The 14,997-nt window shown below is 49.2% G+C and overlaps 4 protein-coding genes across 4 annotated transcripts, besides 1 other annotated feature; 2 read left to right on the top strand and 2 right to left on the bottom strand.

The window, feature by feature from the left end:
* Positions 1–158: 158 nt before the first annotated feature.
* Positions 159–1,656, top strand: UA08_02954 (Acetylornithine aminotransferase, mitochondrial; the record flags this gene model as incomplete). The annotated part of the gene is made up of 2 exons (XM_020265053.1): positions 159–287; positions 343–1,656. The coding sequence occupies 2 exons, from the start codon at positions 159–161 to the stop codon at positions 1,654–1,656; spliced, it is 1,443 nt and encodes a 480-aa protein (XP_020122195.1).
* Positions 1,657–1,935: 279 nt separating this feature from the next.
* Positions 1,936–6,782, bottom strand: UA08_02953 (hypothetical protein; the record flags this gene model as incomplete). Its single annotated transcript, XM_020265052.1, has 4 exons — positions 1,936–4,402; positions 4,488–4,572; positions 5,163–6,412; positions 6,472–6,782. 4 exons carry the CDS (start codon positions 6,780–6,782, stop codon positions 1,936–1,938), a joined length of 4,113 nt encoding a protein of 1,370 aa, XP_020122194.1.
* Positions 2,073–2,118: a repeat region (Identified by RepeatMasker using a combination of RepBase library and repeat library created with RepeatScout).
* A 675-nt stretch (positions 6,783–7,457) lies between the features above and the next one.
* UA08_02952 (Protein btn1) lies at positions 7,458–9,302 on the bottom strand (the record flags this gene model as incomplete). The annotated part of the gene is made up of 5 exons (XM_020265051.1): positions 7,458–7,616; positions 7,849–8,245; positions 8,326–9,079; positions 9,188–9,220; positions 9,275–9,302. 5 exons carry the CDS (start codon positions 9,300–9,302, stop codon positions 7,458–7,460), a joined length of 1,371 nt encoding a protein of 456 aa, XP_020122193.1.
* Positions 9,303–10,829: 1,527 nt separating this feature from the next.
* On the top strand, positions 10,830–14,868 carry UA08_02951 (hypothetical protein; the record flags this gene model as incomplete). Its single annotated transcript, XM_020265050.1, has 3 exons — positions 10,830–11,154; positions 12,062–13,769; positions 13,836–14,868. The coding sequence occupies 3 exons, from the start codon at positions 10,830–10,832 to the stop codon at positions 14,866–14,868; spliced, it is 3,066 nt and encodes a 1,021-aa protein (XP_020122192.1).
* Positions 14,869–14,997: the final 129 nt, after the last annotated feature.

Below are 14,997 nucleotides of genomic sequence, written 5' to 3'. Positions count from 1 at the left end.
GGTCAACCCGTCGAGTCACACTCCGAGTTATTTTATTTTTCTCTCGTCCAATTGACTCATAAAGCTCAACTGCTGTTCTTTTCTCTGCGTTTGCCTCTGTACAATTCCAGATTTGTATACCAACCTATCTATTTCAAGCAGTGCAAATAAGTCGCAAAATGACTCTTCGAGCGGCGGCGCGCCGCCTGCATTCGTTGAAGACTGTGCAGCCTTCGTTCACAGCACGCACATTCAGCTCGACGTCGTCAATAGCTAGCTTACCTCGAGATGCCAAACCGCGGACATTAGTAAGACCAAGCTGTTGTTTTTATATTCGTTATATATTGACCACCGCAATTGCAGAAAGAGAATTCCCTACCCACACCCGATCCCGGCCCAGAGTCGACCACTGCAGCGTTTCTGAATGATCGAACTCCCTATATGGTGCCTACATATGTCCGACCAAACCCTGTCTTCGTTAAGGGCCAAGGATGCTATCTATGGGATATGGACAATCGACGATTTCTCGACCTCACAGCCGGTATCGCAGTGAATGCGCTCGGCCACTGCGACCCGGAAATCGCAAAAGTGATCTCGGAGCAGTCAGAAACGCTGATCCATGCCTCGAATCTATATCACAACCCTTGGACAGGAGCACTCAGCAAGTCGTTGATTGACTCGACTCTTGAGTCTGGCGCTATGCGAGATGCACATCAGGTCTTCATCTGTAATTCAGGCACAGAGGCCAATGAGGCTGCTATCAAATTCGCTCGCAAGGTGGGCAAGACTCTTGATAGTACTGGCGAGAAACATGAATTCGTTTCTTTCTACGGCTCCTTCCACGGACGAACAATGGGTGCACTTTCAGCTACACCAAACCCGAAGTATCAAACACCCTTCTCTCCAATGATTCCAGGATTCAAGTACGGCACATACAACGATATCGAGCAGCTAGAGTCCCTAGTCACAGATAAGACATGCGGTGTTATAATTGAGCCAATTCAAGGCGAAGGCGGTGTCAATGTTGCCACACCCGAATTCTTGATTGCTCTGCGCGAACGATGTGACCAAGTCGGAGCCGTGCTCATCTACGACGAGATCCAATGCGGTCTATCTCGCACAGGAACGCTCTGGGCGCATGGAAATCCCGCATTTGCTCCTAAAGACGGCAGCAAATCAGCTGCTCATCCGGATATAATGACAACAGCCAAAGCTCTCGGTAACGGTATCCCCATAGGCGCAACTATCGTCACGGAGAAGGTTTCCTCGGCCATCAAGACGGGCGATCACGGCACCACGTTCGGTGGGAATCCGCTCGCCTGTCGTGTGGCGCACCACATTGTCGATCGACTGGCGGCTTCGGAGCTCCAGAATGGTGTAGAACTCAAGTCGTCGCAGTTCGTTTCTGGATTCAAGGCTCTTCAAGAAAAGTACCCAGACATCATCTCTGAGATCCGTGGTCTGGGTTTGATTCTGGGTGTCCAGTTATCCGAGAAGTACGCCTCCAAGGCCAATGATGTCTTGACCGCTGCACGACAGCGCGGTTTGTTGATTATCACTGCTGGTGACGGATGTCTGCGCTTTGTGCCGTCGCTGAATATTACGGACGAGCAGATCCAGACTGGTCTGAGGATTCTGCGGGAGAGTTTTGAGGCTGTTTTTGCTGGTGAAGCATAAGTACAAAAAAAAGAAGAACGTTGGAAATATCAGCGTCTGCATAAGATTCATGTAGCGTTTATTGATACATAGAGTGGTATATCAGGTAGCTAATGGATACCTAGAAAACATTGAAAAAATGTACATTAACCGATATCTAAACCTGATCAAAATCCTAGACACTGCATTCGCGTCCTTGACATGGTCAGAGCACAGCATCCCTAAAACATACACGGATCCGTATATGGTATACATATCCTTTCGTGATGCGTTTCTGCTCCAATATATCAAATCGATTGCTCAAGGCGTTCGTGCACCCTCTCCCAACCCCATCAATCCACCTGCCAGCCCATTCATCCGTCTGCCTATCAAGTCTTCCTCACTCGGTAAACGAGTGAGCGTCGTCCCATTCTCGGAAGAGGCAAAACTCTTGGAACCGTCGTCGTCATCGTCATTATCATTATCATCGTTGCCAGCATCATCACCAGCTACGCCATTTCTGGGGACTGCCTTACTCGAATTCACTGATTTCAGCAACGGTAGAAAAGAAAGTGGTGTGTTGCTGTTAGTTGAAGATTTGGTGATGCTCAATGATGAAGGGCGACGGCGGTTTGCGAAGCTATTATTTGTGCGTTTTGGTGCTGCTGGTGACTTCTTTATAATCGCGTTGTTCGAGAGGAAAGTTGATTCTTTCGTCGAGTTTATTTTTTTCTCTGTCGAACTCGTGGCTAGGTTGTCATTATTGCGCCTTTTAATGGAAGATGACCGTTCAACAGCAGCGATGCCAGGATCCTCTTTCTGTGTCAGTTTAATAGGCGTAAATTTTGTTAAGTTCATTTCCAGAGGATGATCTTCGTCTGCTGATGATTCTGCGAAAGAACTGCGCCTGCTTTCCCGAGCACCATCTGCTATCCGATCTTCAGCCTCTTGAGCCTCAAGGGATAATCTTTCTTGACTCAGTAAAGCCTTGCTGCTGCTGCTGCTTTTGAAATCAGAAGCGCCAGCCGCAAAAACAGAAGGAGAAGAAGCCCTGAGTTCCTTCTCAGCAGCCTGTTCCAACAAATCGACAATCCACCTTGCACATTTATGGATATGTCGCCTACCGTCAGGGAAGATTCCGGGGAAATTGACAAATCCATGCGATATGCCAGGTATCAGGTTCACTTCCACGTGCTCCTTTTCATTGAATTCGAGCTGCGACTTTTCCAGTCCCAAGTCCTGTCGTTCACGGAAGCGTTGGAGCTTAGCTTGTCTTATTCGCCCAGCGAATATGACAGTATCATCGACTAACGGGTCTCGCTCACCGGTTATGAAATATGTTTTTGGGAAAGCGGCGAGGATAGCATCAGGAGCTAGGACTGGTGATAGAAGGAAATCTGTCTTGAAATCAGGACGGTTGTGCGGGCCAATATATAGAATGATCATTGCACGCATCATTTCCGGTGTCAGCACGCGGTCTCCAAAGTACGAAATCATGGAGGATACAGCTAATCGGGTTTTGATCTGTGTTGGCTGATTGCTGACAGCGGCAGCGAGCTGAGATGACAAACCTGCTGCATCTACTGTCCCGGAATTTTGCGGTTCCTTATGATGGCGAATGCTGAAATAATCCTTTATTGGGGATGTTGATGATGGTGACTCTTGTTGTTGTTCTTCTTCTTCTTGTTGATTAGCGCGTCCAGAAGACGCCTTGGAAGAGAATGAACGTGAAGGCTTAGGTGTAAGACGACTGTAGTCTTCACTCTTCCTCCTTAATACGCTCTCATTTGTTTTCCGCATGCCTCTGTCCTGGATTAGAGACATCTGCTCTTCCGTCATCCAGCTGCCGATATTCAAATCCAGTGACGGATACATCAAGACAAGACCATCCGGTGTTGGAAGCGGAAGCTCACCAAGCCACTTGCGAGTTTCGCCTCTTCCAGACTGCAGGATCATAATCGTCATGCCCGTGGCCAGGTTACCACCGGCACTGTCCCCGGAAACGACGATGTGAGGTCGACTCTGGCCTTTGAGACCAGCACAGCGGCCTCTGCTCAACACAATGGAGCGATAAACATCAAAACACTCGTTCAACGCATATGGATACGGATACTCGGGCGCCTTTTGATAGTCCAAGCTCAAAATGGGCACGCCAGTCCGGCCAGCCCAAGCCAAAAGTCTGTCGTCTGCCGACCTAGGAGTCATTGCGACGTATCCACCGCCTGGAACATCCAAAACAAGTTGCGTTTGCTCACGCAACTCGGCCAGTGTGCCGTTAAAATAAAGCCATGCATTAACTGGTTCTCTATATGAAGACCCTCGCGGACGGGGAATCCTGATTTGCCGTGGCGCGTAATTCATATACCTCGGACGCAGAAGCCCGTTGGCAAAGGACAAGTACGGCGTAGTGGCTTTGTTCCATGACACACGCAGATGCTCTAGGGTTATTGTTGCTCGCACACGGCGAACTTTTTCATCTGCCTGCTCTGCCGCAATCAGATAGTAGACACTAAAAGCGATGGAAGCAATATCCTTCAACCACTTAGGCCTGATCTTCATCGCGGTCCAGAACCCGGCGTCGAGAGCAGTGGTAATCCAGGTGGCGCGGAAATATGATCGAGAATAGAGGTTTGCCAGTGGCTCGGGGCTTTCGAAGCCCATGATCTTTGCGAAATTTCGGGCGACGTAGAGCCACAGGACGGTGATTACCATTGTCTGCCATGGCGTGAGACGATCTCGAAGTCTGCTGGAGAGCAGACGCAGTCCTGGTGGGCCATGGCTGTCTCCTCTAGAGATCAACTTGCGTTAGTTTGAAAATCTAATGCTGCTTCTTCTTCTCCTCCTCCTGCTCAGAAACTGCTGTGCACACGCACCTGACAAGGTATGAAAACCAGAAAGAAACCACGGCGAGAACCTGGATCTTTCGGAACTGAGTGGAAGGTCGACCGAGGACGTGGTCTGTCTGCTGGTCAGTTTGTAGTCAATATCAGCTGGGGAATATATAGCAAACCAATCATTTTCACGCCTTCAATCCTCAGCAAGTGTAATCATAGTTTATATACATGAATACGGGCTATACTTATGTGTCGCTAGAATCACCGAGCATTAAATGATTGCGAGAAAATGAGCCACGGGGTAGCATTGAGACCAGCTGTCGATCACATGCAACACCTGGGGCTGATGGTTGGCACTTCAGGATGCAACTATGTTGGTATATCTCCTGCCTTGGTAAATTTTTATGGAGATTTATGAAGAAAATAAAAAAAATAAATAAAACAGATCAGCAGATATGAGTAAGAACAAATCCTACTTTCCCGGATCCCTTGCATCTGTTCCATATATAACTTCGCATGCCATACACTGAAATTCTCGAAGTTATTTGCATGTGAAAGTGACGCATGTGAACTAACCACATGGGGTAATCCAAAGACGATTAGGGCTAGGGCTAGGGTGACGACCCAAAAGTGCCCAAACAAAGCAAAATAATGAGTTACAGATAAAAGATAACTGTAGCAATAGTCTCGGAATACGAAGCAATCATGCCCTACGTCTAATCGTGGTCGGCATGGGCAGCGGCTTCCTCAGCAGGCCCTCAAACACAGCCATCTCCTTGTGGCATTCACTGGTATACCTTTTGAAAAATGCAGCGGTCACAATCTTCATCTCCATCTCAGCCAAGTTCCGTCCAATACAAGCACGAGGACCCGTACTAAAGGGGAGAAAGGCATTCTTCTGTCTCTCCGTGACAGACTCCCAACGCTCAGGTTTGAATTCCCATGAATCCGGGCCCCAGATTTCCTGCGAGTGATGGATTGTGTATGATGGCACGCTCAGAGTTGTGCCTGGTGGGAAGTAGTGTCCTTCAAATGTCAGGCCGTGTCCACATTTGACATTTTGTGCGCGTGGTAAGCCGAGTCCAATCAGACTGTAATGTCGCAGGGCCTCTTTGATAACACTGTTGAGATAAGGCAGGTTGCGCACCATGTCGTGGGTGGGGACAAGAACATCGTCGGGGATGGCGGCGTCGAGCTCTTCTTGCAATTTCTTCATGACTTGCGATGCCTTGGAGACATAGTATACGATGGAACTAAGACTGTTAGAGGTCGTATCGCTACCAGCGATGAGTTGCGTGAAAGCCACAATGACTAATTCACGTCTGTCAATTATGTTGCCCTCAACATCTCGGTCTTGTTTCTCGATGGCACGAGTCAGAAGATCTATACGCTCTTCAGGTGGAGGATTATCAAGTCGTTCTGCCACTTGGGTGGAAGCCAGTCCAGTTAATTGGGCCAATCCTTTGGCCGAGTCCCTGAAGCGAGCAGTAGGAAACAGATATGCAATATATGGCTTAAGGTATGGCATTCGTCCAAGAGCAGTGGTAGCTCGTGCTCGATGATCAAGGGCATCGATTGCCTTAGCATAAACAGGAGGGCTGCCGGGCGATACTTTTATTTCTGCTAGATCTGCTTCATTCTCCAGCATTTTGAGCGGTTTACCAAAGGAAAGGTCACTAATGACGTCGAATGTGAGGTAGTGCATCCAGTCGACAACGTTAAAGGGGGTCCGATCGTTAGCCTTATCGCCTATGCCATCACCTTCAAGAGGCTGTCCGGTGAACCTGTCAAGTTTCTTCAGAAACAACTCGACATGTCTGTAAATCAATGGTTCCAGCTGAGCCAAAGCATTGGAGGAAAACGCGTGTGCCAGCAGTCGGCGTTTATAGGTATGCTCGGCTGGATCACGAGAAGCGAACATGGTCGCTGAGTCTTTGTCGGCAGGAAATGCGTCATAAAATTCTCTGACGATATAGTCATTAGAGTATTAGCCTACAATAGGCGAAAAGTAAGGAGTACTCACGATTTATGGAAATTCTTGCCGTGGCCATATATCAACGGAATGGCGCGGTCATCGGCGATGCTCACATGGTTCGGTTGGATACGTACTACCTTGCCCTTTTCCTCGTGCAGCCTGTGAGTACTTTGAACAGAATTGCCAATGTATGAGTGGTAGAACGCCCAAGCATTGGTGAACTGAGATGGGAATCGTCCAGGAATACTGCGGAGATGGCTGTATGTTACAAAGTACGACCAGAGGAAGAAGAAAATAAGCACTCCAAGACCAACTAGGAAGACCCAGATGAGGTGCAAAGAATAGTCAATGAAAGCCATAATTTTTTCCGTCAGTCATTGACTAAACTAACTTGGTAGCTGTAAGCTGAGGGTGATTTTTTTTCGCAACCCTCACGCATCGCCAGGTCATATTTATACTACCACTCGATCCCAATGCTATAACAACACAATTATGCTACCATGCAACCCGCCTGGTTAAGTAGTTGCTCCGCCATGCAGGAAATGTCCATGCATCATACAATAAAAAATATCCATGGATATAATCGGAAAACCCGGCTGGCAAGCGAGTAACCCAGACAGTTTCGAGGACAACATGCAAGATAAGTAGTAGAAGCCAAGAGATTGTGCAGCGAACCCCGCATTACAAAATATCTAACAGATGCGCTGTAGCAAACGTCCTAGGCAGGTAACCTTCCTATGTATTCAGGGATACTTTTCGGTTAGGGCTTGGTGTAGTGTTGCACACGACGAGGCATTTGCCAGACTTTGCCAAGCAACTATGAATGTTTTTACTACAAATTTCAAGGTGCTTCTTATACATCAGTCAGCTTCCTTAGCCCAAGCTGTTCTTGGTCATTTGCTATAGTCGTCCCGCAATCTCCATGCGGAGTACGGAGTATATAATGTGATTCCAGGCAGACTTCGCAAAGGAGGGGAGCAGAGTTGCATCAAGGATTTAGACATGACAAGTGTCTAGGAGACCGTCTAACCGACTTAGGATTCGCTTTTATGATTTACATCTAAGTATAGCTCGGCTTTTCGGACGGTACAGTGTGCCGCTGTTTCCGGTGTCTTCCCCGCCTTGACTGTAGATGTTACTAGGGCTAGAATCTCAGGGACAGGGGTCGTTGTCAGGATATCAATTTCAACTAACTATCTATCTATCTATATATATATATATCCCTGTATAACTGATGATCACAGCATGTGACTGATGTAGATCGATAGTTTAGGTGCCTCCTAGCTTTACAAGTGTTGTCAACCATTGTTTTTTCTAGGACATCGTGCAATATTCCCTTCCATGAGAGACCTGCCATCGACACAGCCACACTTCAAAAGCCATTCCCAGAAACCCAGCAATACAAATTCCAGCTGAATCGCTTACAGTAGTCGCAGCCAGGGAGAATTCTCGTTCAGCAGGTGGAACACGATCGGTAATCTCCGCAAAAGTATTCACGTAGACCAAACCACCAAGTAGCCCTTCCCAGAATATAACTACAAAGATGAGGTATACATTGGGGATAAAGTTGAATAGAGCGTGAAGAGTTAAAAACGTTAGGTTGGCGACTTGTAAGAAGGATGGAAGATATAGGTTATGGATGCGGAAGAATGGGGTGGAGGACCGTGAGATGAAAACTCCCATTTGGTAGATTGCGTTGTATGTTGGGTAAAATGCTCGATATTGCTCGAATGGTGTCTCTTCCAATGGAAAGAGGAGGGTGGGTGTAACACCCTGGTTAATGGTATATTCCGCAATATAGACTAGAAGAAGGGGGACCATGCTAGGGGGAAAAAGTCAGAAAAATATATAAGACTAAGAGAGAACGTTTTGTTCTTTGCTTCTTTCAGAGTGTAGACTTACAATGGAATAAAAAGTCGTTTGGAGCGGTTCAGATTCTCCCGGAACAAGGCCCATTTATCAGAAGATCTGCTGGCCACAATAGCCTTCGCATACGACCTGGAATTCCTCGGAGGATCTAACAAGCCATCTCGTTCATTGATGTCATGCTCGTGATCTACCTGGCGCGCCTCGGCCTCCTCTTCGAAGTCGTTACTTTCGTCGGCAATGGCTTGGTATTCAGATGCCTCGCGAGATAGATGACGCAGTGGGCCCAGGGGCAGGACTACAAAGAAGCTCACAAGCATGATAACCGGCAAACAAGCCGACCCTAGCAATGTAGCCTTCACGCTTAGGCCGAAGGAAGTTGTAGCGATAGCATAGGCTCCGGCACCAACCAGTCCTGCTGCGCCGGTCCCACTGCCCCAAGCTGCAAGACTGAATCTGCCATAGAAGTGTGTCAGGCCGAGAAAGCTAAGTTCCCCAGCGCCACTCGAAAGACTCGCGAGGACTACGCCTGCTAGCTTGGTTGCAATCGATCCGCCATCGGTGTGGGCAGGTGTCAGGGATATAATAAGCATCCCGAGAACAGACAGCCCCACGAGAATTATGACCCTTGCCGAATATGGAATGAGATGGATGAAATAAGGGGCGGTCAATTTCGTCGCAAAGGACGGTACGACGTCCGCCAGGAGTACCACGCCTTTTGGAAAACCGGAGCCAACGAGATCAAGCGCGGCCGAGAGTATGATAACATAGAGGACGTTGTTAATCAAGCCTAGGAGTTGGCGCAGCGAGCAAAATTAGTCTGAATTTTGTATACAAGATATACCGAGTCCTTCGTAGCGTCACGCGATCACAAGCAACGGGAGTGGGAGCTATATACCAAAGAGCCAGAAAGCAGTGCAGACACGAGGATCTGCATCATGGAATAGAGTTTTGAATCTCTCTCGAAAAACAGCCCATGACGAACCAGGGCTCCCAGGCAGAGGAAGGGGCATGGTCTCAGTGTCAGAACTGTCAGACATTCCAGATGGTGGGAATTCGTAGTTGGGTGTTGATTGACATGGAGAGAGAATGTTCAATTCTTCAAGAATCTATATTCTATGGAATATAGTGAGATATCATTTCGCTAGTAGCATAGAAAGAGCGAATTTTGGTGAGGCTGTAGCGGAGAGTTGGGGATTTGTTGTTCCACGCTGTCGCATCGTGATAAAGTGCACGGGCCACTAGAGATAGCGCTGATAAGGTGATAGAGTAACCCTAACCCTTATTTGATGCAGCTGGCCAACCTTTTTTTTATTAAATAAACTACATTAGTTAGTTGGGTATTAGTTTACAATATAACATTGCCCACATGCTAGAGTTATGAAAAGGTCCTCGTCATCCGGTAGGGAAATTGCTGACTCAATATGGCTGGCATGTGCGGAGCTGGTTTCCTACACAGGCTTTAGTGCCCTAGTTTGGTATGCATCTGCTCAGTCTGGGGAACATGCCACAGAAGCATTGAAAGATATGAAGATATGGTTGTTCAGATGGCCTAACTGTACGTTAGTCCAAAGTCCAAGCTAGCTCTGCAAGTATGGAAGCCCTTCCAAGCACAACTATCGAAATGACGTGCTATAACCGGTTTACCGGGCTTGTGCGAGGTGGTTGAGTAGGACCAGGTCACGCTGACCGTCATTCCGAGCTCGTCCCCTTGGGCACACATCGGGCGCGTGTTTACCAGAAGCTGTTCAATAAAGGAAGAATTAAGCAACTGCTGCCCTATCACGCGTGATGGGAGGCGGCGACTGAGTCGAGTGAGGTTAAATGACGAAGGGCTTGGTAACAGCCTGCACAGCATGGCACATAACAAAGGGCGGTCGGATGTGGCAGCATATTATTAATACAAGGACATTGTAAGTCAGTTAACTAGCCAGTTAGCGACCTTCGGCATAGTCAAGTGTCTAGCGTCTAGCACTAGCAGGCTAGTTTGCTGCGTCGGCGCCAGAACTTGGACGTGCAGACTTTTACGGTGAAAGTCGAAGCATCAGATCTGATAAGGCGGAAGAATCGACACTGAGTGCGTTTCGCGCATTACGTAAATTACAGCGCGGGATCCGCATGCTGGCTGGCCGTGGCTGTAATATATTACAGCTAAGACGCAGCGGGCCCACCCGGACCCCATTCTTTCCATGCGGGCTAAATCTGTTGTTTCTCCACACTCGCTTTTGTGTGTTTTCACCCAACGGACGGTGAGCCTGCTGCCATCCTACACTATACCACCAGCTGCAGCTCTTCTATTCCTCCTCCTCTCTCCCTTGCTACCACCCCCAGTATCCTCCCCATATTACTGCGACTTCTCCTGGCACCGATAGTCGTTGTTTTCGTCTTTTCCTTCGTCGCTGCCTCTCGCATTCCGCGCCGTTCCAAATCAATAGGTGGCTCGTGTGATCGTGCGCTTTTTTCCTCCGCATCCTGCCAGGGCACGATCGCTCTTACTCTCACATCTAGCACGTTCAAGTATACCCCATGAAAACAATAACATGGAGTCCCGGCCGCCTTCTGTCCCCCATCCACCGTTTCCTCGCCCGTCACTCTTCAGCACCGCTCCTCAACACTCCCCCCAGTATGTTTCGCGAACAGACGCACGAGCGCATGCGCCTTACGACGCCCTACATCGACAGGAGAGCGAACCGTCTCGCACCGCGTCCGCGTTTGGCTACATGTCTTCACAATCGTACAATCCAGATATGAGGTCTCAGACTCGGTCGACATCACCTACGCGTTTCGGCGCAATGCAATCTGACGCCGCAAAACACTCTGCTGTTGCTTCGCCCGCCAAACATAATGGATTTTTTGGGAAAGAAAGTGTGTTTCATCGAGAGGGTAAGGAAAAATGCTATTTTCTTTCCTTTTTTTTCTTTTTTTTCTCTCTACTCCTTTTTCCCTTTTTCTCTGTTTGAATTTGGTTTAGCTCTTTTCACCTGCGCCCTTCCCGCTTTTCCCGCTATTCTCTTTGTTTACTTGTGCCTGTTTTTATTTTTACTTCACGGTCGAACTATTTCCGCAGTCAGCGGAGTGGTTCCTGGCTACTACTGGCAGATGCATGCACTAGGGTGAAGGATCCATGTTACGCAAGCTGTGTAACTGGACCAGACAGGACAGCAGATGGCTTCTATATTCATCGCATTTTATGGGATGACAACACAAAAGCCTCCTCTGCGATCTTTGTACAGCCCTGCCTTGACATTGCTGCCACATAGCTCCGTTCTCCCATGCCCATCACCGTGATTGATCATCGGCAAAAGGGCCGAGCGATGATCAAAATGCCATCGATCACGGGAGCGCTAGCCTCTTTGGGTCAGCTCTCGTCCTAGCCCGCTTAGCACTAGCGCGCGCACGGACTCTCATAAGCCACAAGGTTGTGTACCAAACCTCAGGCCAACACGCATTCGGGCTGTTCCTTCCCCTGCCATCCATTGCGCTCCCTTTTCTGCCCATCATTGAACAATGACCGCCCCTCATACGCACTCAGATTTGTCGCCTCCTCTTTTGTAGCGTGGACTATGCGGCGTGTGTCTTCTCCACGTGAACACGAGAGCTTCTTCTTATCTTCGATCCGTAATCGGAGTCGCAAGCCAACCAGTAATGGTGAGGCTGCTGCCAACATTCCGCTATCCGCCCTTTTTTTTTGACGCTTTTCTTCTTTTTTCCTCCCACATTTAATATTGTTCGTTCAACTATACTTGAGCTACTGCTGACTGGTCGGGCATAGCAAACTTAGAAGCGTCTTCCGCACAACCTCTGAGCCATCGTCAGATGCCTCCTCCGTCGCCTCCACAACCGTATCCGTCCCGGAACACATCCGGATCTCTATCTCACACGTCACAAAATCTTTTTTCTCGTGATCAAGGCCTAATACCGACACATCGCCCTGGCAGCAGCATGTCCATTTCTTCAATGCTCGGGTCAGATCCCGATCGGCCCACCCGCGATCATCCAACCTCACTGTTTTCTCGACCATCCGTATCGACCTCTGCTTTTGGAGCCTCGCGCCCCTCTGCGGGAGCGATGTCGCCTCCTACAGCTCCCGCACGGCCGGCATCCTCTGTCGACAATCCACTTCTGGGTCGCTCACAGACCCCGGACAAACCGTATGGTAAGGACGCTTTCTCCCGACAGTCCTCGAGATCCGACTCCGGTGGCTTATCATCAGAATCAACAAAACTTGGCTTCGGGAGGAGTTCGTTCTCACAATACCCCGAAAAAGGTTCAAGTTCACAGAAATCCCCTCATATTACTTCTTCCGATCTCTCCTTCGCCCACTCCCGCAGAGTGAGTGGCAACGGTTCTATTCAACGCCCTAATAGCCAACCACAACATGAAGATACCCGACCTACCGCATATAGTCCTCGTTCTCGAGTGTTAAGTGATGGGCTTTTCGGAAACGCGCAACGTCATGCCTCCTACGCCGATCACGAAGCCCGTCAACCTCTACGATACGGTGGAATTTACTCGGACAGGGCTAGAGAGGAACAGTTGGCGCGAGAAAGAGAGATGGAAAGGGAAAGGGAAAGGGAACGAAATTCTCTGCATGATGCGGATCACAAATCATCTTTAGGAATGCTGCATGGTAGATATGGAACTCATCCCGGTGAACGGGACTCTGACCGAGCCCATAACCACCAGTCATGGGAAACTGGAAGAAGTCAGCCTCCGTCCCCCGAAACTCGGCGTTTCACAACTTCCTCTGAACCAGGATCCGGGTTTGGCTTTGGTGCTATTCAAAGCTACACAAAATCCCTTGGCTCGCAATTAGGGGCTTCGCGCAATGGCCCGACATCCGCCCCGCCACACTCGAGCTTCTCCCTTAATTCTCGTCAGGAACAGCCAACACCACCTCACGAGCAACCGTTTCCAGGAAAATCCCAGACACAATCTCGTCCACTTCTAGTGACTTCAATACCTTCGGCAAGTCAGCCATCGATCGGCGTTCCAGGCTCGGCACCATCCGACGAACAACATCGGAAGGGCAGTGATGATTTGATGCAGCACCGAAATCTGCTTGGGCTAGCAGCGGATGGCAAGCGTGCTGGCCGTGCGTCACCACTGCCGCAGGCCGTACAAGGAGCTCAAGCCCAGTTTATTGGCCCAGCTGGCGAGCCTGGAATCAAAGGGGAGCTAGGCAGGGTATTTGCAGGTATTGGTAGTGGCGTGGGCACCGGTGCTTCTAGCTCAACGGGAAGCGGACCCTCCACACCCATGACCCCTAGTCCATTCAAACGAGACAGTATTAACGGCCAACCCGAGCAAGTGGATGATGTTAAAAATGGTCGCGGTGCAGTCACCCTCGGCGGTAGAAAGAGGAGCTCAAAGGACGAAGAAATTCAGGGCGAAGGAATTGAGCAGGCGCAGTATTTCCGGAGTGTGTCGGCTCGAGGTGGCTCTCGTCGCGGACGGCATGTCCATCACCATCATCACCAGTATGTATTGTTGCTCTCTTGGAATGTTTCATTGAGGTGGAAGGGGCTAATTTTAAATATCTACAGTCATCATCACCACCGATACAAGAATGAAGATGACGGTGCTTCATCACGTATGCTCGCTGGACCAACGAGTGTTTTACCTAAAGCGGTAGCGCCCACTGATTCGATAAACTCCTTAGCAAATGCCGCTTCAGCGCACCACCATCACCACCACCATCATCATCACAATGTGCCTCGTGGCGTGTCTTCAAATGTTACCTCTATTCCAGCACCTTTCTCTTTACGGGAGGCCCGAACTTCAGTCAACATTGAGCCATTGTTAAAAAGCGTCGCTAAACTGCCGCGACATCATCTTGGTTCAACGTTGTATGCTCCCCGCATCGGGGTGCCAAGTGCAAATTCTTCGGTGGAAAGTCAAAAGTTCGGATACACCAGCACTCCGGTGCCCATCCCTCGCTTTGAAGGAAAAGAGAACTGCACGTTCACAGTGCGTGTGCCTCGTTTTCGTATTGATTCGAGCCACCGAGAAGAGATTTGCGCGCGCCGAGCGCTGTGGGGAACTGGGGTATATACCGACGATTCAGACCCAGTGGCAGCAGCTATTCACTCAGGATATATCCGCGGGGAATGGGGCGAAGATGTTGATATCTCGATGCTCGACCTCGAGATTAAGAGTGATTATCATCATGCCCCACAGCCTGCCACGGACGCATCATCGTCAGGGAAACCGACGATCCCGCCCGTGCCTCCGGCAAACAAAGATTTGCACATCACCTTGCTCATTCTGCCGCGACTGGAGCGCTACGAGTCGAGTCTTATGTTCGGGATCAAGTCTAGAGCCTGGGAAGGTAGACATGATGGCATGAGCTACAAAATTGAGCGCATCGAATGGGTGGACGAAGGATCAACACGAGGCGAGGAGCGCAGTGGAGCGGCACGGCGAAAGCGTCTGCGCAACATGATGCAAACCGGGCGAATTTGCACAGGGCCAGGTCTTTTACGGATGCGAGGTGCTCCAGGCGCGTTGCTAGGCGAGAACACCGACAGAGTTACTAGTCAAACCCCTGCATCAGCCGCGATGCAGCCTGTATCATGATCTATGTATGTATCCATATCTACGGAGCAACGGAAGCGTTTGTCCATGGGACGGAGTTGTTTTGTTGTTATTTATCTTTTGGATATTTGAGGCTGTACTCCTAGTAAATAAACATAGTAGTACTATAAT

This window comes from Talaromyces atroroseus, assembly GCF_001907595.1.
Source record: "Talaromyces atroroseus strain IBT 11181 chromosome Unknown scaffold_2, whole genome shotgun sequence".
Classification (NCBI taxonomy): Eukaryota; Fungi; Ascomycota; class Eurotiomycetes; order Eurotiales; family Trichocomaceae; genus Talaromyces; species Talaromyces atroroseus.
The sequence above is the reverse complement of the archived record's forward strand: the minus strand, read 5'-3'. Positions and strand labels throughout refer to the sequence as shown.